Source organism: Maniola hyperantus, chromosome 2 (assembly GCF_902806685.2).
Source record: "Maniola hyperantus chromosome 2, iAphHyp1.2, whole genome shotgun sequence".
Lineage (NCBI taxonomy): Eukaryota > Metazoa > Arthropoda > Insecta > Lepidoptera > Nymphalidae > Maniola > Maniola hyperantus.
The window spans coordinates 8,645,233-8,671,702 of NC_048537.1; the positions used below are offsets into that span (position 1 = coordinate 8,645,233).

At 36.9% G+C, this 26,470-nt stretch overlaps 2 protein-coding genes across 5 annotated transcripts in view; both read left to right on the forward strand.

The window, feature by feature from the left end:
- The window catches only part of nAChRalpha7 (nicotinic Acetylcholine Receptor alpha7), a 60,347-nt gene extending 44,822 nt beyond the window's left edge, over window positions 1-15,525 (forward strand). The window contains exons 1-11 of one of the 4 annotated variants that reach the window (XM_034980465.2): window positions 793-2,650; window positions 6,731-6,870; window positions 7,782-7,826; window positions 8,690-8,799; window positions 10,249-10,429; window positions 11,273-11,348; window positions 11,871-12,065; window positions 12,323-12,519; window positions 12,834-13,078; window positions 13,356-13,458; window positions 13,527-15,525. In XM_034980465.2, the coding sequence (XP_034836356.1) occupies window positions 2,575-2,650; window positions 6,731-6,870; window positions 7,782-7,826; window positions 8,690-8,799; window positions 10,249-10,429; window positions 11,273-11,348; window positions 11,871-12,065; window positions 12,323-12,519; window positions 12,834-13,078; window positions 13,356-13,458; window positions 13,527-13,679 (1,521 nt within the window). In that variant the 5' untranslated portion in view covers window positions 793-2,574 and the 3' untranslated portion in view covers window positions 13,680-15,525. Of the gene's footprint in view, window positions 1-784; window positions 2,651-6,730; window positions 6,871-7,781; window positions 7,827-8,689; window positions 8,800-10,248; window positions 10,430-11,272; window positions 11,349-11,870; window positions 12,066-12,322; window positions 12,520-12,833; window positions 13,079-13,355; window positions 13,459-13,526 lie in introns of those variants that run through there. The other 3 variants (XM_034980472.2, XM_069504003.1, XM_069504000.1) reach the window with 3 other exon arrangements.
- Window positions 15,526-16,280: 755 nt separating this feature from the next.
- Window positions 16,281-24,038, forward strand: nAChRbeta1 (nicotinic acetylcholine receptor beta1). The gene is made up of 9 exons (XM_034980523.2): window positions 16,281-16,483; window positions 17,675-17,811; window positions 17,974-18,128; window positions 18,207-18,297; window positions 18,587-18,934; window positions 19,250-19,443; window positions 20,061-20,213; window positions 20,687-20,951; window positions 21,715-24,038. The coding sequence occupies exons 1-9, from the start codon at window positions 16,423-16,425 to the stop codon at window positions 21,877-21,879; spliced, it is 1,569 nt and encodes a 522-aa protein (XP_034836414.1). The 5' UTR covers window positions 16,281-16,422; the 3' UTR covers window positions 21,880-24,038.
- Window positions 24,039-26,470: the final 2,432 nt, after the last annotated feature.

The window sequence follows — 26,470 nt, forward strand, 5'->3', positions numbered from 1 at the left end:
ATTAAACCCATACCCCTTGGGTTTCTACACGGCATCGTACTGGAACGCTAAATCGCTTGGCGGCACGGCTTTGCCGGTAGGGTGGTAACTAGCCACGGCCGAAGCCTCCCACCAGACCAGACCAGAAATTTAGAAATTATAAAATTCCAAACCCCTGCCAGGAATCGAACCCGGGACCTCCCACTATTAAGACCACAGCGCTCACCACTGCGCCAGGGAAGTCGTCAAGATTATAGGATATTTTTTATCCCAGAAAATTAAAGAGTTCCCACGGGATTTTAGAAACCTAAATAAACACGGACGTAGTCCTGAGCTTCATCTAGTGTTCTAGAAAAATATCTTTGAGTCTGATAAGCGAGTGTTGACTTAAGTCCAGATAGATGACAGGCGGTTAAAGATACGTTACTGTAACAGTTAAATTTTGACCGTCAATAAATGCAATTCAGGGTTCGAAATTTTCGAAATCGAAATCGAAACTTAAGACCAAAATTTTAATCTTAAACAAAAAGGTATGAATACTGACTCGTGCCCACTTTGATATTTATTAACGGTCATTAACGGTAACCAAAACGTAATTTAACAGCTTGTTACGCAACTAGATCATAATATTAGCTTACATTTCCACCTTTCGTATACCTACCTATCTAGCGCCACCAACGTACTCTGGTTAAAAAGGGTCAATGGATCAATTTCAACAAAGCCGTTTTTTCTTTAATTTCGGTGGACTTTTTATTATTAAGTTTTAAAAAAATGCAAATTTGAACTATGGTTTTATTGTTCCTCTTGTTATTATTTATGGTCTTATACTCTTATTTAATGCCATCAAGATATGTCTAATAAACTCATGAGAATAGTTTTTTAAAATTTGATGCCAACGAAATGATAAAACTAGCCACAAAAATGATAGAATTAGCCACCGAAATGAGAGAAACTATCCACCGAAATTAAAATGTGCCGAAAACGAATAGAGACAGGCTTAAACATTACTTACTACTGAGCAGCCTACATCATACATACATCATCATTATCATGATCATTACAGATCATGGGTCTCCTCTCACTTCTCAGAGTCAGAAGGGTTTTGACCATTGTCTACCACGCTGATCAATTCTGGATCGGCAGACTTCACACACCTTTGAAAACATTATGGAGAATTCAAGGCATGCAGGTTTCCTCACGATGTTTTCCTTCACCGTTAAAGCAAGTGATATTTAATTTCTTAAAACGTACTTAACGAGCTAGAATCTAGAATCTTTGCAAAAATAATCTTGATAAACCAAACGACATCGAATTTAGAGGACTTTCTGGGACACATGCATTTTTACTTCCCAAACTGGGTAGATATTATTATCCAACTATGTTGTGACAATATTCATTACCTACTTAAATAAACGTAGCCATATATCGAAATAACCAATAGTTTTTGTCTTATGAGGGAAATAACACTGAAAAATGGTGTGCCACTGAAATGATAAATTCACCGCTTTTAACCATTGTTATTTCCTAAACTGCAGTCTTAATCAAGAAATATTTATTGCCTCGCATAGGTAACTTCTACTTACCTAGAGAAAAATATTAGAACTGTATAGTAACGTTTGACACTACCGATTTCATCCATGCCGTCTAAATTTTGCTGTTGGGAAATCCACCCTTTTACATTCAATTGGGATAAGTAAACCTTTTCCACTGGTTTTGGATTAAAACAACAGCTAAGAGCTTTCGTAAAGGGACAAAATTTGCATAATTAGATAGAGCACGAGAGAAAGAGTTTGGGCGTTCGAGCGTGCGGCCGAGGCGGCAAGCAGCGGCGCGGGCATTGCGCCGAGCGAAACTAGGGCTACCTACCGAGGACAACATTTAATTAAAAAATAGATATTCAGGTACCTAAATTGTGACGAGCAGGATTGAGTCATTCGGAGGAAATACTGGAATCTTCTGGAGATTGTATCCGTAGGAATGTATAGGGTAAATAATCTTGTATCGCAAAATTTTGTTTGAAATTACTTTGTCAATAGCAAAAGCTACAGTACACAAGCTTTATAAATACGATTAAAATATTTCCTCTATTCTAAAACTGTAGATCAACTTCGTGTGTAGTTCCCCGATTTCTTTCGACGTTGGTGTTGTAATGACAAGCAATTGGAACACAGCAATGGTAACCCTAGACGCGAGGCGCGCGGCGCTTGAATGGGCGGCGGCGCGGCGGCGCGGCTGCGCGGCTGCGGCGCCTCCGCCAGTCCGCACACCGGCGGCTCCGCTGCCCCACGGTCGGCCGCACTCCGCTGAACAACAATGCTCAAAAACACAACCTAACTCGACAGACCCAGCGGCGGCGCAGTCGGCGATGCTCGAGGATCGGACGGCACGCGTGGCCGTCGGCGAGCGGTCCTGAAGAAGATTTGATTTATGAAAACCGTAAAAGAATTAATTTTTAAGCTGATCGTATTCGAGGGATCGGAATAGAGGGGCGGGAGTGCGGCTACGGGAGGCGGGGGCCGGTGTCGCGGGTGTCGCGGATCGGGAAGATGGCGCGGCGCGCGGGCGCGGCGTGCGGCGCGGGCTCGCGGCGCTGACATGGCCGGCCGGGCGCGCCGCTCGCTGCAGGCGGCGCCCGCGGTGCTGCTGCTGCTAGGCCTGCTCTGGCCGAGGGGTAAGCCGCTACCACCTGCCATCCCACCCGTCACAACCACCGCCACTACCCTTGTCCAAGACAACAAGGGGAGCGTCAACGAATAATTGTTAATAAACTCTTATATTTTTTTACTAAGTAGATTAACTAATTTAGATGAAATTTTATTTTCTTTTACCACGAAACATATTATGACTATAGCAGGCAATCATTTACCAACTATCTTAATGTATGTACCCTAGAACGAAAAAATACGTAGGTATTATGAGAAAAATGAAATTGCAATCTGGTTATCAGTATAGGTATTAAAATAATAATCAAAATATCATATAAACAAATACTTAGCCAATGTACCATTTACCTACACCTCTTCTTATACCTACCAACTAAGTATTTTTAATAAATATTACTGAAAATCTGGTTCTACCACTAATTTGCGACCTCTAATAATTTTCCTCTGTAAATTATTAAGTTAAGATCCACAATCCTTCCTATAAAACAGCATACACAAAATTTCCCTTTCGGATTAGATAATCGGACCGTAGTAGTAGGGTTAAAAAATTATTTAAGCTTGGAATAGAATAGAATAGGACGATTTTTATTCAAATATATACTTTCACAAGTGCTTTTGAATCGTCACTGAAACTAAGTATCAGTAAATTCGGAAAATAAAGTAAAGTCACACAGTTGAAAGTAGGCCTCATTTATTGCCACCACTATCAAACAGCGTTCGCTAAACTGTGGTCAGGTCATCCATTATCCATAGGTTTATTTTTGGACACACCATCATATTTTGATAAAATAAATGATAAGCTGCCACAGCAACATAATATGTATCTATCATGACATACTTAACCTATAGGCATTGACTTATTATAGTTGCCTAGGCATTTTAAGTATTTTAATCAAATGAAAACTCATTTTACCACGCAAGCATCATCTTCATCGACATCAATCAATCGCCAACCCACTACTGAGTACGAATTTACGCTCAGAATGAGAAGGATTTCCTCAGTCTACTACGCTGAAATAGTGGGCTGGAGTTCATAAAAAATTATCAATTTAAGGACCCCTAAAATAAAATGCATTACATCAGCCTTTATCTAGAATTGTCTCGTTGTCGAAAATCACAGTTGGTTTGGTACTGATTCTGAGCAAAACCTAATTTTAGAGTATTCGCATCCTCTTCTTACTAATGTAATATGAAAAGGACAGACGCAGTATGACAGTTTTAAATTTAATTTTTAGATGGTAAAACCCGTGATTTTTGCGCACAGTCACGAGCGTACTGTTTAAATTTGTAGCGTGCACTAAAATTTAGAGTCTTTAAATGTGAAGTTCATGTTCTGTCCTTTTTTTACTACATTTTTTACCATTGTTACAAAGAAAAGGATGCAGATACTCTAAATTTATATAGAAGATTTATATTACTTAGATTTATATACAGATATAGAATCTTCTTTATGGAAGACTACATGTATGTACCTACATTGTACATTAATTTAGTTGATAGGTATGTACTGACTATTGAAACAATAAAGAGAACTAGAAAACCAGCCTTTATGATGTCAGTTTTTGCAAAAAATCATATCACAGATGTACTTAGTTCACATCTACTATTTGCGGAAAGCTTAATGCCCACGTCTAGCACATTTAAGCCCGCCTACAAACGCCTAGTTGAACACCGAAATACCGTGAAAGATTCTGCCCGTCGAAACCTAAGTGGTGAAAATTCCACACAAAAGAATGTGCTTTTAAGCAATGTCATTTTATTGGAGGCAATCTCAAGAGCGTTTATTGTCAGCTAACGTAACAAGTAGAGTTCACGAGTACCTATGCTCGTGTGTCTCAGTCAACGAGCCTTACATCTTGACGACCTCCCTGGTGACGTGGTGAGCTCTGTGGTCTTATTAGTCAAAGGCCTCGGGTTCGATTACTGGCAGTGGAAATTTGGAATTTTATAATTTCTAAAATTTCTCTAGTCCGGTCTGGTGGGAGGCTTTGGCCGTGGCGATCCGGTACGATGCCATATACCTATAGAAACCAAAAGGATTTACCGATAGGCTAAACAAAAACTGCCCCCCCCCCCCCCCTCCTCTTCCCTCCTTCCAGGTTAGCCCGCTTCCAACTTAGCCTGCATGGTCACTTACCACGGGAGATTGCAGTCAAGGGCTAACTTGTATCCGAATTTTTTTTTAAAAACTTTATAGCCTCATTTGCAATCATAAGGATTTTTCTCACAAGCACACACAGCAAATTGCATTGCTGATTGCACATTAAATATCCCTTGCTTTAACGATAAAGGAAACACTGTGAAGAAACCTGCATGCTTGAGGTTCATAAAGAACTCAAAGGTGTGTGAAGTCTGCAAATCTATACTAGGCAAGGCATCGATGTATACTAGGCCAACGTGGTAGACGGTAGCCAAACCTTTCTCATTCTGAGAGGAGATCCGTGATCAGTAGTGAGCTGGCGATGGGTTGATGATGATGATGAAAACTTATGTCATTTTCGTTACTATATCGACATGGCAAACAGTAGCTAGGTACCTAAATCTAAATGATTTCCGCGACTTCATCGGCTGGATTTGAGGTTGTCATAAATCCTGTGGAATCTCATTGATTTTGATTTTCCGGGATAAAAGTAACCTACTTCCGTCTCTGGGATGCAAGCTATTATCAAAAGCTTGTTTCAAAATTCAAAAGTCAAAATCGGTTAAAAGGATGTTCCGTGAAAAGGTGACAAACAGACAGACAGGCAGGCTTCTATACTATCTATGCTTCTATACTATTATACTATATACTATTACTATAATTTACTATTTATTATTTTACTATATTATTATTATTATTTATCAATCTATACTTCTATACTAATATTATAAAGAGGTAATGTCGTTAAGTTAGTTTGTAGGGGGTAATCTTTGAAACTACTGAACCGATTTTTTTTTATTTTATCGGTTCAGTATATCGGATTATGTCGCAGTGCGATTATATTGGAAGTAGGTAGTAGCTACCTAGTACCTACCAAGTAAAGACTTTTTGAACTCGAGGATCCAACTCCTCAGCCTTGATGCTGTAAGGAATTGCATTCTTAAATCGTGGTGATACCATGGGATTTTTAAAGAATCATGAAGCGAAGCCGTGAGGATCAGCTAGTATTATATATATATATATATATATTATGGAACGGGTTGGGAGTTTGGGACGTTACTAATCGTAAATTGGCAAACAACTGGGCAACTGGGTGTTGTGAACACAATTTTTTACGAAACCTACTGTAATATAGACACCTCTGAAACTATCCTCAAACTCACCATCGGTGTAGGTAGGTAACGTTATTGGTTCCGCAAATGGCTTTAATATCATAGCCGCCGTAGGATAAATCTGACGCAAAGGATATTATGAAATTTACAGAACTCCAGGGAGGAAGAACATTTTTTATCAGACGTCTTATACATCTTGCTTTTCATCTAAAATGATATCTTCTTGCTTTTCATTAGAAAATTAGAGACCCATCTCCGCTTCGCACGGGTAGCCAAATTATCTACAGATTTTTAATTGTATGTTTTGATTATATTTTAGGTTATTGTAAGTTATTACTCTTAGAAGTTAGTTTTAGCGTGGAAAACTTGTTTTAGAGCTATATTATATTTATAATGCTGTTGATTTATCAACGCAAAGCTGCCTAACAGACAAAATTTGGAGGGTCTGTTCTTTGTAAAGAGGAAGTATCCAGTAAGAAAGGATTTTTCGAAATTCCATGCCTTTAAATTAACGATAGAAATTTTAACTTAGTTCTACTAAATTATAAAAGGAAAAGGTGACTGACTGACCTATCAACGGCCATAATCTACCACGCTGGCCAAGTCCGGATTGGCAGACTTCGCACACCTTTGAGAACATTATGGAGAATTCTCAGGCATGCAGCTTTCCTCATGATGTTTTCCTTCACCATAAAAGCAAGTGTCATTTAATCGCTTAAAACGCATATTGACTCCAATAAGTTAGATGTGCGTGCCCAGGATTGAACCCCGGATCCCCCGGGTAAGAGGCCACTAGGCACTGAAAAGTAATAATAAATTAAATATATTATGTTTAGAGGTTCGCTGTGGTCACCACGAGAAGCGGCTGTTACATCATCTGTTGGACCACTACAACGTGCTGGAGCGGCCCGTGGTCAACGAGAGTGACCCGCTTCAGCTCTCCTTCGGCCTTACGCTCATGCAGATCATAGACGTGGTAAAGTGTTGCAACATTATATTTGTTCCTACACTTGTTAAGCAGGCTAATTACACACCTGGCGCAGGGGCAATCCAGGAATTTGACCCTAAATTGTCTTGTTAATTGTTGTGTATAGGCAAGCAGGGGCAATTTCCTAGATTATCTCAGAGTGGTGCAGGAGCGCAAGACCTTCCTAGCTCCGTCGTGTGTGTAGCGGGATTGGGGCAATTTCTGTAGTTTTGCTAATAATTATATTAGTTTTAAACAATAATTTATTTTAATATTAATCTCTATATTAGTGTTTGAGATATTTGTAAAATGTCTCAGGACTCTTGTGTGTAAAAAAATACAATTCCCCTTCCACCGTGCGACTTAGATTGGCCCTGCGGTAGGTGTGTCAATAGCCTGCTTTAATTGTGACTTATAATCATTCTGGTGTTTTGCTGTAACTTCTTTCGATGAGAGCATCATAACATTTCAAAGAAGAGTTCAATTGTCCTTCAGCTTCACGTTCATGCAAATCAGAGCCTTGCTTATGTAAAATATAGGTACTTTGTCTGTGTTTTTTCTCAATTTCCATAAAAACCTCCTTGTTATTTCAATAGGGCTTAAAATAAAAATGTACAGAGGAGTTTTACAATTAACTTACTCAAAGAGACAATTTTGTTTGTCTCTAAAACTTTGCACCGCTATTAGCCTTTAAAAAATTTAATGATTTTTGATGTAAGTATGTTCTAGTAATATATTACAGCTACAACGCTTATAGGTATATGTTCTAGGTTATGTATGTCTCGATTTATGTTTTAGGTTAATTAAAAAAACTTCCTAACAAAAGAAAACGGAGAGTTAGTTAAGCTTAGCGTTCATTCGTTAATAAACAAAAAATAAAAACCATAACTAAATTTCTTTAATTAAATATTTCTTCGCAGGATGAAAAGAACCAGCTACTAATAACTAACATCTGGCTTAAACTAGTAAGTATTAGGGCAATAAACCGACACTTAAATTTATATTAAGTAAACAAGTTACAGTGTAAATAAACAAATAATAAGTATGGGATATGACTGCCGTCTAAAATTTAAATTGTTTAAGGGACCTTGCATAATAATTATTGTGATTTTAACTTTTTTTACGGCAAGAAGTAAAGAGTCTAGATTAGACACAATTTAGGGCTTTCCTAAATTAATTAGCTTTATGTTATTTTGATTTGATGTCATCCCTTATATCAATTTAAAAGTCTGACAGTCTTTCTAATTAGATGAAATAAAAACCTATATCCTAATTGAAGAGCTGGCGAGCAAAACGGTGAAATTACTTATACTTCTGATTAAAATACTTTTTTTTCTTTGATCCAGACATTTTTGGCACACTGAACACAATATCTGAACTCATTTCCAATCAAAACGACCTAAAACTGAGCCCAAAATTCATTATTTCGATCATTGAATACAAACTTTTTCTCTCACACTCATTTTCAAGCAAAACCCCTTAAAACTGTGTTAAAATGTAGTCAAAAGTTCAGGATTTCAATCAAGATGGTTACAGTAACGTTTTAAGAGCTTTCAACTTTCATTCAGTTTTCCGCTCCTCCTGTGAAATTTAATTTTGTGCAATTACGCCATATTACTCGCCAGCTCCTCAATTATATTAAAATAACTTACATTGCTTACTATCCACGAAAATACTTTAATATCCTGAAAAATTTAAGAAAAAAAAACAACAACTTAGACATAATGTGCCGACCTACAATAATGCCATTTTATACGATAAATCAAAACTATTAATGTATTAATGTATTGTCCTATTTATTCTTTAATTATTATTTCAACTTGTCTAGGAATGGAATGATATGAACTTGAGGTGGAACACTTCTGATTTCGGTGGAGTCAAAGATTTAAGAGTACCGCCTCACAGACTATGGAAACCTGATGTTCTTATGTACAACAGGTAATAGCACTTTTTTTAAATTACACTGTGATACTGGTTGACCGGTAAAGTTGAAAGTGTTGTTTTTCAGAAAAAAATCATAAATAACGACTACAAAAAATTATTTAGTGCCTCAAATATCACTTTTGGCAAAATAACAAAATAGAAATGACTGAAAGAATTTCGGGGTTCTAATCGATAAATCTTTATTTTTAACTTAGTGCTTTTATTTACCACTAATTACTTACTTACAAAAAAATGCATTTGTTTTGGTTTAATTTGTTTTTTTAAGAATCAAATCCGCGTATTCTGAACACAAAACGATGCAATAACTTTAAAAAATAGTAGATTACTAACCAAGGGGATAAAGCAGTGTCTTCTGTCGCGGGTGACGATTTAAATCGCGAGTGTAGCGAGGGATTTAAGTTCACCCAAGACTAAGACAGCTTTATCACCGAGGTAAATATTCTACTTTTCGTACCATTTGCGAAAAAAATAACACAATAATAATATGATATAAGCATTTATTAAACGTATTTTTAGAACATTCACTTGATTATAAAAATAAATTAAAATAAACTTAACGTTTATGTATTTGAAGAAAACATAAACGCGGCAAATTCCTAGACTAATATTTTTTTGTCGGAAAAGCAAAGGCATCAATCTCATACGGCCTTGTCGGTTTTCGTAATTTTATTTAATAATCATAACTGCATAATAAATGCGTATTCCTTTTTCAAAAAAATGTACAATGCTTTATATACAAACTCAATCGTGTAAACCTTCGTGGTTTTTGCTGTGTCGAAATTGGATTTGTTAAACATTCTTTATGTTGGTAATTTTAAAAAAAACACAGATGTAGTCTGTGTGTCTGGTGGGAGGCCTCGGCCGTGGCTAGTTACCACCCTACCCGCAAAGCCGTGCCGCCAAGCAATTTTGCGTTCCGGTATGATGCCGTGTAGAAACCAAAGGTGTATGGGTTTAATAAAAATTGCCATACTCCTTCCAGGTTAGCCCGCTCCCACCTTAGACTGCATCGTCACTTACCATTAGGTGAGATTGCAGTCAAGTGCTATCTTGTATCTGAATAAATAAAAAAATAAAAAAAAAAAGTTCAGTATAAATTTCGGTACCTAAGTATTCCAAATTTAAATCACATTCTCTCCCTAGGGGATGAATTAAATTCAGTACAATTTTCTTTCCCTGTTTTTAACAGATTAAAAATGACTATTGTTATGTACGCTTTTTTTTGACATTGAATGTCACTTTTTTGAGCAAGTGGTACGAAAAGGTAATTTTTCCCCTAAGGTATACCTACTTAATAGCATTTGACTTCCGCTACAGCCACAGAAGATATAATAGTAACTCCTTATAGTCATATAGAATTACATAACTGAAAAGACACCTGAGCATTTTTTTCATATTATCTTCAGCCTCAATCATATTATTGTTTGATATTTTTTTACACAGTGCGGATGAAGGATTTGACAGCACGTACCCCACAAACGTAGTAGTGCGAAACAATGGCTCTTGTCTTTATGTACCACCTGGAATATTTAAAAGTACTTGCAAAATAGACATCACCTGGTTTCCGTTCGACGACCAAAGATGTGAAATGAAATTTGGCAGCTGGACTTATGATGGTTATCAAGTAAGTAGACTCGGACCCAGTTTCACCAAGCATTCAACCTCTATCAATGCTATCCCTCTGCAGATGACATACGCGATTTATAAAACCGGCCAAGTGCGTGGCGGGCCACGCGCAGTGCAGAGTTCCGTAGTCACAATCCTCGAAAAACAGATATAACTCCTTAACCTGTGAACCCTACTTAGCCATGATAGTTTTCCTTTAAAATTGATTATATATACTACTGCTGGGAATTTTTCACGTTCCTATATACTAACCATTTGGCTAGATTAGATAGAGGGGGGGGGGACACTTGACTCTAATAAAAACCCACACCCACAGTATTTTTAAAAGACCTATTCAACAATACCCCACACTATGGGGTAGACGAGAAAAAAAAAATCATCCCCACTCTACATGTAGGGGAGCTACCTTAAAAAAATATTTATCACAATTTTATTTCATCACTTTGTCGGCGTGATTAATATTTATACCCATGCCAAATTACAGATTTCTAGCACTAATAGTCTCTGAGATTAACCGAGGACGGACGGAAGGACGGACGGACAGATGGACGGACGGACGGACATGGCGAAATTATAAGGGTTCCTTACGGGGCTCCTACTATTGAACCCTAAAAAGTAAAAAAGTAAAGAACATACAAAGAATGTTCACTAAACCATGATTAATTTGCTCGATGAAATTAGGCATAAACATAACCATGCTATGTTTTAAAATTGTAATACATATTATAGTTAAACATTGCCTTTCTTAGGTACGAACGTACAACCCAAGGTTTCCTTGACTATGAAGGTCCAAATGATAAGAGCCAATATTCCGTTATTTATTTAGCCTTTTTATTTATAGCTGGATCTTCAACTACAAGATGAAGGTGGCGGAGATATTAGCAGTTTTGTTACAAACGGAGAATGGGAACTAATAGGTACATAGTGGTTTATTTTAATTACAACTTACAAGTCGCTCACTGAATCTTTCGAATAAATGTTCTCATATGTATTAAGTACATGAACAATTAGAAGCTGACAAACAAAACTGTACCTGTACCTACCTACACTATATATACTTTTTTTCTTTAATCCGGATGTTTGTAGCCCACTGAACACAAACTTGTTCATTTCCAACCAAAACAGCCTAAAACTGTTCTAAAATTGAGTCCAAAGTTCGTGATTTCGATCAAAACCGTATTTCAGAAAAGTTTCATTAGCTTTGATTCAGTTTTTTGCTCCTCCTGTAAAATTTTATTTCATACAACTACACTGTTTTGTTCGCTAGCTCCTCAATTGATAAATCACTGCCCCAGTCATTCCTAGCAAGTCATTTCAACTGAGGCGCACCGTAGTGCTCTAAGTCAAGTTCCGGTCGAACGCAATATTTATAAAACCTTTCTCATTTTTACTTTCCTCATCAGTTTGGTTATTAAATATTAGTACTGGTTTGTTCACAGGAGTACCTGGCAAGCGTAATGAAATCTACTACAACTGTTGCCCCGAGCCGTACATCGATATTACTTTCGCGGTAGTGATTAGGCGGAAAACTTTGTACTACTTTTTCAATTTGATCGTGCCATGCGTGCTTATAGCCTCAATGGCTTTATTGGGCTTTACTTTGCCACCTGATTCCGGCGAAAAACTTTCATTAGGTAAAATGACTTTAATTCATTTCAATCATTATCCTATCTTACGTGCAGATTTGATTTCTTTTCTGTAAAATGTGGTTTTTATTTAAGAAGAGCACTGTCGCCTATACATAGGTTCAATTAAACCTAGTTTAGGGACCGTTGGTGTCTGTATATTTAAATAATCAGTATGGTAATATGATGAAAACTTTATTTATTTAAGTATATTATGTTTAATTGTGATTTTTTGAACTGGATAATTTTTTGTATTTAACTTGCAGGTGTCACAATTCTGCTGTCGCTGACAGTGTTTCTGAACATGGTAGCGGAGACGATGCCAGCGACGTCAGATGCCGTACCACTATTGGGCACATATTTCAATTGCATCATGTTTATGGTGGCCTCTTCGGTAGTGTCTACGATCCTTATCCTCAACTACCACCACCGACATGCAGATACACACGAAATGAGCGACTGGGTTCGTATTTAAATTACCGTAGTAGGAATCATTTTTCTTTAAATGTACATTTTACAGTATAATACTAGTTAATGCCCGGCATCCATTGCATCACGACTCGTGTGCCACCTATTGTTCGTTGATGGTACTGTAATATTAGAAACCTTCACAGAATTACCATATTATACTGTACAAAGTTTCAACTCAGCTGGATGAACGATACATACGCGAATGTATAGGTAATGAACAGAAAGATAGACCAACATACATAATTTTTTTTATAATATACAAGCAATTGCATAAATAGTGAATTAATCAATGTACATTTCTTATAGATTCGGTGCGTGTTTCTTTACTGGCTGCCTTGGGTCCTGCGAATGTCACGGCCAGGCCCCGCGACAACACCGCCGCCGGCGCGGGCGCCTCCTCCTCCGGACTTGGAGTTGCGCGAACGCTCGTCCAAGTCGCTCCTAGCGAACGTACTCGACATCGACGACGACTTCCGGCATTCCCACGCGCAGCAGCCGCCTTGCTGCCGATACTACAGGTCCCTCGACGATCTACACGAACACTACTCGCCGTAAATAGCACGGTTACAATACTAACCCGCCTTGAACGTTCCGCAGTTCAACCTGGCCCTAACAGCTTTACAAACATCCAAATTAATTCATCTAAATTCACATCTTAGATACTTCATAATAGGTACCTACTTAGATCAAAATTTCAACTCTGGTTCTTGGGTCTTTCTTTATCATATCGATCAGCATAACTCCCGTAGCGCCCTATACGTTCCTCTGCCGAACCTGTAGAGTAGAGCGCAATAGTATTCAGAGAGTTACAGAGCCGTGTTTTCGCAGGAGTGGCGAAGAAAATGGCGCGGGTCTAGCGGCACACAGCTGTTTCGGTGTCGACTACGAGCTCTCGCTCATACTAAAAGAGCTTCGAGTCATCACAGATCAGGTTTGTAAAGGAGTAAAGGCTCTTTATACTAACCTATCCAGAAATTTAACAAAACAATATTGTTACAGATGCGCAAAGATGATGAAGATGCGGACGTTTCGCGCGACTGGAAATTCGCTGCCATGGTCGTGGACAGACTGTGCCTTATTATCTTTACCCTGTTCACAATCATTGCCACGCTAGCCGTGCTGCTGTCCGCACCGCACATCATGGTGTCGTAGCGACCCGCCCGCCTGCGGCTGCGCATGCGTAACGTTCTGTGATACCGCGAATATAAATTAAGTTGTGATGTGTGAAGCGGTGCGAGCGTCGAAGCCGCGACGAAGAAGTTGCCGCCGCCCGCCTCGGCGCCCGCGCCCCCCTATAGAGATAAGTTACCGCTGACTGCCATCCCTACGCATTGAAACAAAATACTGCCTGTCCTGTATCTTGTCCTTTTATTTCTGAGGCCTCTCTTTCAACGGCTTATTCTATGCTCTTCCAAAAATGAACGACTTGTGTTTCACACATAGAAGCAATAAACATTCTTTATCATGCAGCAATCGTTATTACGCATAAAAACAAGTGAAAACTTTCAGTTAAAAAGTAATTTTACGCATATTATTCTGTGATCATACAGAAAAAGTATAAGAAATTGTTAACGTGGCAATAAGTGACTTATGACGCCGGCGTGGCGTTTCGATGGCAAAGCTTATATTATACTGAGCCACGCTAGTATAGTCGCCATTTCAGACCATGTTATGAATGACTATGGTCAATTTCAAAAATCGTAGCACAAAAACGTCTTCCTTCTTACCGTTGATCAACCTGTCGCGTTTATATATTTAAATATTTGTTATAATATCTTTCTCGAATCTTGAAATTTATGTACAGTTTAGGATTTGGGCAGTGAAGCAATGGCCCTTCGTTTCCTTCTTATTCGATTCCGTGAATCGTGGTTATGATCCCTAACTTTATTTTCAGATGTATTTGTGTCAGTAGCTAGAATAGAACTTTACAAACAATGTTGATTCAATTGGTACAGGTTGTGAACGGGCCTCGTTGTGAACGGGTCGATATTGTTATAAATGGTAAAATATCCAAAGCTATAGCTTAATAAAACGTTCGTTAAAAGTTGTAGTTAAAATATTATTTTATTAAAATCATACTCGGATCTCGGATTTTTAACGTATACAAGTAATTACATTACATTACATGGTGATATCACGTTTGTACCTTGTACTTCTTTCGATACGATCATACCTAATACTGAAATATTGTAGCTTTTTAAAGTTTCTTAATCAGCGAATATATCAAACTGACATATAAATAGCCATACTTTTAATATCTATACATACATCTACAACAATTAGTTGGTTCACGTCATCTTTTCATTATTTTATCGTTCAACCAAATCATGTGTTTTCTGATAGGTATGTCGGCGACTTATTCATGGCGCCACAGAACAATGAATCGATATCGATTTTCTATAAACCTTGATTTGGTTAGCTCTCATGACTTAAGATCCCATGAAAGCTTATTTCTCATAATATACCTACCCGCCGAGGTTCAATATACCTACTCTCATCTCACCAAACCTTTTATATCAGCCATTTGAAAATTTACCCATTAAGATTAATTTTCCGAAAACATTGTTAGCCTCTTAAAAGAAAAACGTATAATTAATAATTGGAGCTGCGCGGATACATTCAGTCGAAACGATTGTACCCTCGCAGGCCTCCTGAAAATTCTGTTTTTCTTGTCTGAGGTATCGCTGTAAAATAATCATAGGCGTTCCTTTGGAAGTTGCGGAGCGAATGTGATTATGTGCCAGTGTTTTCCATCATCCCTTTATTTATTTATTGTTATATAACGAGTTCTCCTAAGCCGTCGAGGCCTAGGAGAGTTGGGTGGAGAATAAGGCGCATTAGGTACCTTCTCGTTTGGTGCAACTATCTTTGTACCCGATGATGGGCTAATGCGCCGCATTCACGCCAGCATGCATCGGGACGATGTCTGTCCCCGTAATTTGTTCAATTGTTAGGGTTAATACTCTGAATTGCACTTTGTTTATTAAATATAAACGAATGAAAATGTCTTTTATTTTATACGATTACATAAGTATTCGCATTTTCCTAATATGCGACAAAAAGGCACTTGTTAGTACCAAAGTAGGCCTTGACCTAAATGTTCGTGGGTAGAGGGCTAAGTAGCTGTAGACAATCGATGATATCCCGAGGGATAACTGCACATGCGCACATATTGCTTTAGCACAGCAGAAATAAGAAAGCTCTAAAACTTTTACCATAAGTAAATTAAATACAGTGTTTCACTGACTGTATCACAGTTAAAATTAAGTACATTTCTATTGTCTATTCTCCATCATTACTGGTCTTAATTTATCTAGAATTCAATAAATGCATAAAACTTTGTTTTGATTTAAACCTAAGTACCTAGGTACTTATCTGTCAATTTGAAAATCGAAAGGGTCCCGATGTAAAATATCAAAAGGAATTTTGTAAGGTGATTTAAAATAATATTATACCTATTTATGGTTCTGTATTAGATTATTATTCTATACGACGATGATTAAGTATAATAACGATAATACGAAATATTAATCTGCAATATTAATTAACGTCCTTGTCCGAATACATATTCATCACATATTGTACTTTGATAGGCAATAACAACCCCATTTAATTAATGCATTATCTCTTGGCATATACTAGTATATGCCTTAAATCATAAAATGCTCATATCAGGTGCTAATGATAATTAGGGCTTGAATATGCTGAAACAAACTTTTAATGAATCTAGATAATAAAATGCTTAAAAAGAGCTACTGAAAGGACTCTATAATATAATCTGAATCAACCGTAAAGTTGGGCGGGCGGCAACGCGCTAGGGCGCGGCTACGGCAGCGCGGGGCGCCGCGCCGCCGTGTACGTGGTTATATTCTGCCGTGCGGTAGTGACTGCCGCCATGACGACTGGATCGCGCGGCCCATTGCTGGCCATCGCGCTCTTTGCAGCACTGTATTCAGGTACGCGGTCATGATTTTGGCGGCATAATTACTCTTACTTACAACTTACTTGGCTCTTACTTATATATATTTAAAACTTAATGCCTTTATTAAATTCATATGCATTGTTTTGCCAACGAAAGTTCACGAAACAAATTGCTTTAACAATAAATTTATTGCCAACTAAATTCTTAAGCTATAATATTGAATCATATTTTAGTATAATTCATAATTACTTGGATAGTGACTTATTTGTAGAAGTAACTATGCAGATTTTCCTTAGGTAGGTACCTATCTAATAATGCAGATAATATTTTAGATTACAAATAATAATTAGTTACCTACCAGATTTTATAAAATTAGTATTGAATCCATGATCATAATAAAATAAGCAAAAATTGTTTTATCACAGACTACCATAGTTCTAATGATAATAAGAATAAAAACTCAGAACTTATCTTACTCTATAAAAATATCTTGTGAAATGGTCCTTATTGATCGGAAGCTGCAGCATCAGCAGATATATCTAGTTAGTGAATGCCCCTCAACTATTAAATGTGAAAATCAAAGATTAAGCAAAATGTAAAAACCTAACCGTCTGGCTTCACCTAGATAGAAGATAGAGAAGAGAAGAATTACTAAAAATGCTTTCTTAGGGTGATCTACGTTATAGAAAAACTAGCTAGGTATATTGGAAAATCTCAGATTTCTAGACTCAGCATTTCTAGTTTCTTGAGAATTGAAAATAGCAAACATGGCTCGGGTTCTATGGTACCTTATATTTGTTTGTTTTTTTGTGTTTTAGCCGAATAAAGTATATTTATTTATTTAACAGTGAAAAGTAAACAAGTTGAATATAACAAATAGTGAAATATTGCGATATACTTACCTACCTGTCGGCAAAACGGATTGTTGACAGTCAGTCAGTCAGACAGACATTTTTGTAAATTACTTATATACGTTTTCGTAAATTATATACATCTCTTTATGATTTGTGATCCTTCATCAAAAACCAAGCTGAAGATCAATGAGTTACTTAGATTTCAAACTCAATCAGGTTTCCTGGTTCTCTGTTGGTGAGAATTTTCACGATTTTGCAGAATTCATGAATTAATTAGATATTTCAACTTGTGAGACCATTTAGTTGGTGAGTGGCCTTGCCTCGTATACCTACAGTCTATTAATTAAACCGAAAATATTGTATATGGTCAGGATGGTGTTCAGAGGACGAAGAGCGACTTGTCCGAGATCTGTTCCGAGGATACAACAAACTCATCCGGCCTGTTCAAAACATGACACAAAAAGTAGATGTTCGTTTTGGCCTGGCCTTCGTTCAATTGATTAACGTGGTAAGTTATAATTTTAATTGTATTTATATTAATGAAATGCAGCATTCCACCGTCCTGGACAAAAAGATACTTTAAAAATTAAGTAGGTATACTTAAATATGATTACTCACGAGAATCATATTATCATAAACAAGTTGCAAACTTTTTTACTTTCAATTACAGAATGAAAAGAATCAAATCATGAAATCAAACGTTTGGTTGCGATTGGTATGGATGGACTATCAGCTGATGTGGGACGAAGCTGACTACGGAGGTATTGGTGTATTGAGACTGCCTCCTGATAAGGTTTGGAAGCCAGATATTGTACTTTTTAACAAGTAAGTATCATAACCACAACAACTTTCTCCCTTGATTGTAAGAAAAAGGTAAAAAATAAAGATTTTAACTTTTTTCAGTGCTGATGGCAATTATGAGGTACGATATAAATCTAATGTGCTCATTTATCCGAACGGAGAAGTTTTATGGGTGCCACCAGCTATATATCAGGTAAATATGGTAAGGTAGATAATGCCTACGACCTCACCCACGTGAATTTAGGTTTTAAAAATCCCGTGAGAACTCTTTGATTTTCCGTCCCCGGGATGCAAGCTGTCTATGTACCAAATTTCATCAAAATTTGTTTTAATAGATAGAGCCTGAATAGCTAGCAGATAGACAGACAAACAGACAGACAGATTTTCGCATTTAGGATGAACGTAGAGTCTTTAAAAAATCGCATAGGTAAGCTGCCTTCGGCATAACCATTTGGTTGTTGAGTGTAATTTTTTTTTTTCAGAGTTCCTGTACCATCGACGTAACATACTTCCCATTCGATCAACAAACTTGCATCATGAAATTCGGATCATGGACTTTCAATGGAGACCAAGTGTCACTCGCTTTATACAATAACAAAAATTTTGTAGATCTCTCCGATTACTGGAAGTCTGGTACATGGGATATTATTGAAGTTCCAGCTTACTTAAATATATACGAAGGCAACCATCCAACTGAAACGGATATTACTTTTTACATAATCATTAGGAGAAAGACCTTGTTTTACACGGTCAACTTGATTCTTCCAACCGTGTTAATTTCCTTCCTCTGCGTTCTTGTCTTCTACTTACCAGCTGAAGCTGGAGAGAAGGTAAGCATTACTTTTTTATTGTGAGATAGGCTTGTGCTTGACGATAATCATGCTTAATAAAAAGCAATGACGAGGTCTAGGTTGTAGCATATTACCTTTTACGTAGCGGGCTTGCCCAGAAGATGCCTATTCAATCTTGCCTTGAAAATATTTCGATTTATCTTGGCAGAAAACATGGGCGCCGCGCTGTGAGGGCATTTCACGCCATATCTAGAGATAGATGTTCACGTTTAATTTTGTATATTTACAAGATCTGTCTAAGTAGTATTATTTTACAAGTTTATTTTACCTATTCTGTACTTTTTCTTTTTTCAGGTTACGTTAGGTATAAGCATTTTACTGTCACTGGTCGTGTTCCTGCTCCTAGTTTCGAAGATTCTTCCACCAACATCCCTTGTTTTGCCCCTCATTGCCAAATATCTACTTTTTACGTTTATCATGAATACTGTTAGTATACTCGTGACAGTCATAATCATTAACTGGAACTTCAGAGGACCCAGAACGCACAGGTAAGTTTAAAATATTCAATTCTGGACTTTATTGGAGCTTATATAAATACTGGATATACGTATCAAATAGGTACTAGTTGATCTGCCCCAGCTGGGGTATAATTTCTGGGAATAGGTCTGTAAGGGGTGCAATTTACAAAAATCCTGGAACACTTGGGTATTTATTTATTTTTAATTGAAAGTCCAATAAGTGGCAATTTTCAAGGATATACTTAACTTGAAAATTGTCAGACTTTTATACAAAGCAACCCCATTTAGCACTTTCAGGGGTGAAATTTTCATACATCCTTTTTGTTGGTGAGCGCCTACGCCTGCGTCATAAAAGGAACCTACTGTCAAAATTTCCAGTTCCTAACCGCTGTACGTTGGTAGATCAGTCAGTCAGTCAGGACAAATCTTTTTTCTTCTTAATCGCAGTCATTCGTCACTGCAATGCTGTGGCACGCTTAACTAAGTATAAGTATATGTGTCTCCATTCATCTATGATGGCTGCCTTCCTTGTGACCTCATGTAAGGGGTCGTCCATCGCAGCTCACACCCCTAAGTCTGTTTATACGGATAGATTATACCTATATGTTCCTATGTGACCTACAAAGATATTTTGGTTAATGTTTCAGAATGCCACTTTGGATCCGAAGTGTCTTTTTGCACTATTTACCGGCGGGACTTCTCATGCGGCGACCTCGAAAGACACGTCTACGTTGGATGATGGAAATGCCGGGGATGGGTGCTCCACCTCAACAGCCTCACGACTTGCCAAAGCATATAAGGTAATAATTACTAAGTAAGTAGGTAGGTATGCACATTTTTTACGAACAGTCCAAATCATGCGATAGGCAAATTATCGTCGACGCAACGCTTAGATATTACTTACTTATTGCCTATTTGATTTTTCTCAATTTTACTAATAGAGAAATACCTATAATATAGGATGAAGATACCAGGACCACACCACCAGACATTAATAATTTAAAAAAAACTGTATGAAAAACACGTAAAAATCAGCAGAAAAGTGAGTACCTACTTACCTAACGTTTTTACGTAGATACCATTAGAGCACCTACAAATTGGCCGTTACGTCGTCGGCCTTAGTTAGCAGATATGCGTACGTTAAAAGTATGAACACGTCTCTATTTCACACATTTCGTTTTTCAGAAAATAAGTAACTTTGACGGTCCTGGGATCTTGCTTCATTCTTTGCCCTAGTACCTATTGAATGAAATTAACTTTAATGGTTTGACAGCGCAATCGGAGCTAAACAGAGCAAAATGGAAGCGATGGAGTTATCGGACTTGCATCACCCCAATTGCAAAATAAATCGAGCATCTGGCGGTGGCGGAGAAGTTGGTGCTCTGGGTGGTCTCGGAGCACTCGGCGGCCTAGGACTCGGCGAGAGACGAGAATCCGAGAGCTCTGATTCGTTACTCTTGTCTCCTGAAGCTGCTAAAGCTACTGAAGCGGTCGAATTTATAGCTGAACACTTGCGTAATGAAGATCTCTACATACAGGTAGGTTTAAAGAGGTATAATTTAAGTATATACCTACCTACCTATACTATACAGGCTGGCCGGAGAAGTGACGTCTAAAAGAAAAATTTAAATACCTTTTATTAAGGAGTATTCAAATCACCCCTATGTATGTTCAGCAATTTTCCCGTTGACCTATGTAAAATCATGAAATTTGGCAGGTAGTCTTATAGAAGACATTCGGGGGAAAATCTGAAAACCGTGAAATTAGGCTTACATCACACAAAAAAATTAAATTGTGGCCATGAACTAATAATTAGAATTTTCAATTTTCGAAGTAAGATAACTATATGTATATGAAATAGGATATCATATGAAAGGGCTTTACTTGTACATTCTAAAACATATTGTTATTTATTTTTATGCATCATACTTTTTGAATTATCGTGCATAATGTCGAAAAAATACGGCTGTAGTACGGAACTCTCGTTGCGCGAGCCTGACTCGCACTTGGCCGGTTTTTTAGAACGTTCTTGGACATTTTTTTTTGATAATTAAGTAGTAGGTAACCATGAACTCAACTATCGCCTAAAAAGAAAAATCGCCAAAGTAGATTAAGTCTTACCGCGGTACTCAGAGTCGCTAATCGTTACTTAAGATTGAGTTAAAACGAGACAGATTTATGTGAGAGATATAGCTCTGTCTCGTTTTAACTAAACTTAAGTAACGATTAAGCGACTCTGAGTATGGCTGTTAATGTAATAATAATTAAGTACCTACCTAATTGTTGTAATATTTCTTTTAGACGCGAGAAGATTGGAAGTATGTTGCAATGGTGATCGACAGGCTGCAGCTTTACATATTTTTTATTGTAACAACCGCTGGCACAGTCGGAATATTGATGGACGCCCCGCATATCTTTGAATACGTTGATCAAGATCGCATCATAGAAATATATAGAGGAAAATAAGTTTACCAATAATATAATCAGAGCTACATAATATATAAGGCATACTATCAATCCATAAATAATAAGATGCTTCAATCAAAGTTCTTCATATAAACATATTAGGTGTTACTACCGAGAAAAAAGTATTACTGAAGGATCTGAATCGTCAGGATATCATATACCTAGAAAGTCGTTCGTTCGTTTCTTCATCTTCGTCTCATTTCCATACATTAATATATTGCCTCTTTGCTTTTGGTGTCTTCTTTTTTGTTTTTCATTTTATTTAAGTACTGTATGTATCAGCACTTTTTTATCTTGCTTTTATTTTTAGGGTACCGTACCTCAAAAAGAAAAAAAGGAACCCTCATACCATCACTTCGTTGTCTGTCTGTTTGTCTGTCGTGTCTGTCAAGAAACCTACAGGGTAATTCCCGTTGACCTAGAATCATGAAATTTAGCAGGTAGGTAGGTCTTATAGCATACATTAGGGGAAAAATCCGAAAACCGTGAATTTTTGATTCTCATTACATCACAAAAAAATGTTTTCATGAACAAATATGTAGGTATTTTCAACAAGTGGGGTATCATATTATTATAAAAGGGCTTCACTTGTACATTCTAAAACAGCTTTTTTATGCATACTTAATAGTTTTTGATTTATCATGTAAAATGTCGAAAAATACGACTGTACCTACTACGGAACCCTCAGTGCGTGAGTCTGACTCGCACTTAGCCGGTTTTTTTAGCCATCATTTGGCTATCGCTCCAAATGTCTAAAACAAAATATTTAAAACGGGGGCACCCGTTTTAAATATTTAGACATTTACCACGTTTAGTTATCCGTTACGAGTAGGTATTAGGTAAGAAAACAATACTTAGACAATTAGATTAAGGAGATCAGATAAGTAGGTAAAGTAGGTAAAGTAGGTAAAAAAATAAGTACCTAATAACTATCTTATTTCATAAAACTAATAAGTAGAAATATATAAAATGGCTGTGTTTGATGTTTATATGTATGTGCTGCACAAATAAGTACCTAGTCCTAATCGATTAATAATAATTGTATTTATTTCAGTGAGTAATATACCAGCAAAGTTAAGCCTACTGTAGGGTACCTAACTATCTTATTAGATACTAGATGATGCCTGTGACTTCGTCCGCGCGGATTTAGGTTTTGTAAAAATCCCGTGAGGACTCTTCGAACTACGAGCTATATTCTTCCCCGGGATGTAAGCTAACTCTGTACCAAATTTCATCGATATCGGCAGGTACCAACCAACATTAAGCAGTAGAAATGAACTTAGTAGGTACTTAAATGTATAGATACTAAATAAAAATACTTAGTAAAATTATATAGGTACAACCTACAACCCCTTCTTCTGGACGGTAGGTACAGGTACCTACGGTAATTTAATGTCAATACGAATCAATAATATTAAGAAAATCTTTCCTAGGTAGGGTGGTAAATAAGATTATAAGAGCTTAAAATATTAGATGTTTGCGTGAAAATGTAAGCGGCCTCTTAATAAATTTAAACACATTAGACATTGCAAAGTATTCCACGCGGGCTTGATTTGTATAGTAATTAGATAAGGCTAGCTGTAATATTTACAATTTCAAAGTTAAGGTACCTACTTACATGGTAAATAAATTGTAACTGAACGATTTCTGTACCTACATTAAAATATAATAGCTAAGACTTTTAAGTCAGTATTGTATTTTGAAAATTTTAATCGGAGGAAGTTCTATTAACGATACGCTACCTACAGAATACAAAACAGTAGGTAGAGGTAGATACTTATTTTAAAAAAATTGGCTATATGTCTGTTCGCGCATCACGCCGAAACTAATGAACAGGTATGAAGTCAATTAGGCCTTTGAATACGATATTTTACACTAAGCGAGGAATCCCGGAAAGTCAGAGTTCCCACGGGATTTTTAAAGACCTAATTCCACGCGGACGAGAAGTGGCGGGCATCAGCTAGTTCATAATAAAATAAAATTAAACCACCATTTGTGATAAGAATCTTCCAAGTTCCAATGAAGCGTTTATACCTACTTATACTAAATAGGTACCTAGGTACCTAGTACTAATTAGCATTTGTATTAGTTCAGAATTCATTCCTATTTCAAATCGGTTTAGTGTATTTCTTTGTTTTTTTATAAAATTCTCAATTAAACACAAATTGTGTATCATTTACCTATTATCCACCCTTAATCCTGCGTCAAGATATCTGCGTGTGCGGAACATTGACGACCAAAAACTCGTGTCGTAGCCTGCGAAGTTTGCACTTTGACAAATTGTTCCCGACAGCTAAATACTCGCGTCTGACCTTTGATGCGAGTGCAAGCTCGCGCAGGTATTGTTCCACGCGCATGTGTACCGTGTGTGTGACGTGTTTTGCGGTTAACTTCAAGAACGACTATTTAATTGGCCCGGACTTGATAAAACAATCCCCATTTGACCCAGATCAGGAAGCTGTTGTAGGTACCTACCTATACCTCACTGACCTCTATTAATACTAGTTCGCTGGAGCTGCGATTGAAAACCAGTTTTTGAAGCAAACTTGATTTTCGCCATTTTGGTGCCGATAGCAGCAGTCATGTGACCGTACCTACTCCAAAATCTCTAGAGAGTAGTAGGTATATTCCTTGCTCGGAACTAAATTCAAAAAATAACTGTCATTTTCTAAAGCACACCTCTTCCAGCATGTAGCTACTTGGATATTTCCATTTCGATGCCTCTAGCTAGGCCCTTTAGTCTAGGGAATAATAAAGTACCTACGTATGATAATATTAACGAAATTCATTACCAAAAATTAAACAAATTTAGTTTTTAATGTTCTTAATCTTTATTGAAATCACCACAAACAGATAAGTATATTACCGGTACAATAGAAATATTAAAATTAAATATCTATTTCCAATTTATAAAGGTCTTGATATTTTCATATTGTGCAAGTATAAAAAGCCTCAGTAGGCACCCACCCAAGAGGCAGACGCAGATCGCACGATGCGAGTCGCGACATCCATCGCCGTCAATTTCAAAAAATTCCCGTTGTGTAACAGTGTTACTCAACGGGAATGTTTTGAAATTGTTGGCACCTTGTGTCACAGTGTTACACACGGAGGTGTGACTCTTCGGGAATAACCCGACACAAGGTGCCGTCAATTTCAAAAAATTCCCGTTGTGTAACAGTGTTACTCAACGGGAATGTTTTGAAATTGTTGGCACCTTGTGTCACAGTGTTACACACGGAGGTGTGACTCTTCGGGAATAACCCGACACAAGGTGCCAACAATTTCGAAAAATTCCCGTTGTGTAACAGTGTTACTCAACGGGAATGTTTAGAAATTGTTGGCACCTTGTGTCACAGTGTTACACACGGGGGTGTGACTCAACGGGAATAACCCGTATCTACTGGATGGCGCCAGGCGTTTCAAAAATAACATTCGTTACAAGTAAGAAGAGCACGGCTTTACTAAAATTAATATGTCAAACTTAATTAACTAAATGAGAGATGTTTTTGATTTTTTTTCAATAAAACTTAAAAAAATTGTTGCTGTTCCGCAAATTACGAACTACCTGTGCCCTGTTTATCAAACGTTACAAGTCTTGTATTACAAGCGTTTCTCTTGTAAATTTGTGCATTTTTACAAGAATGCGTTTATCAAAACTACACTTGTAAACTACAAGCTACGAGTAATATCACTTGTAATACAAGTGTTTTTCACACTTGTATTTGTGGTTTTGTTCATCAAAAATGCCTTTGTAGCTTGTAGCTTGTAACTTGTAACGAAAAAGTTGGAGAGCCTCCGTTGACTCTTAATTTATTTTACAAGTTGTATGCAAATATGATATTGTATAAAAGAATAATTAAATTTTCTAGTACCTAGTAGTAAATAGGTAAAATAACTATACAATAATTCAAAGGTGTAATTTTATTAAACTTATCCATGCTGCTCTTCTTAATTTTGACCAAAACGTGTCTCATGTACATACGAGTACGCTGGGATTATCTTTTTCGGCAGATACAAGTCCAAGCGACTGACATAGCAATAGTATCTCTTTCCACTCTGCTATTTTTTGGTCTTTAGATAATTTATCAGTAAATGCGCCAAATAAAATATCTTTTTTGTCACGAATTGAAGAATAATTGTAACTTTGGCATCAGATTTCGCCATTTTTTGCGGTGTAATTCGAATAGCGAAATTTTTTAAAGTCTACCTATCTATTTTTCCAAATTTTAAGTCTAACCTTAATTCATGAAAAATAATGTATAGTATAGGTACTTCCTGTTGGTGTAGGTACCGAAATAGAATAAATAAAAGTAGGTAGGTAAATAAAATAAGAAGCAATAGGTTTTACAAATAGGTTATTTAACACAAAATTAAATAATTTGAAAAAAAGTTTTATTTTTAACAATAACTTGACTAGTTATGGTACCGTAATTTCTATTTTATCGACATTTATTACGGTTGAAAAATTGATTTGCAATTTAGCAAAAATAAAGTGTATAAATTAAAAATACAAGTTCTACAAGTCTTGTAAAATCCTACAAGTTTTGTGAAATTATTTGATAAACATAATTTACAAGAGTTTGTAAAAAAG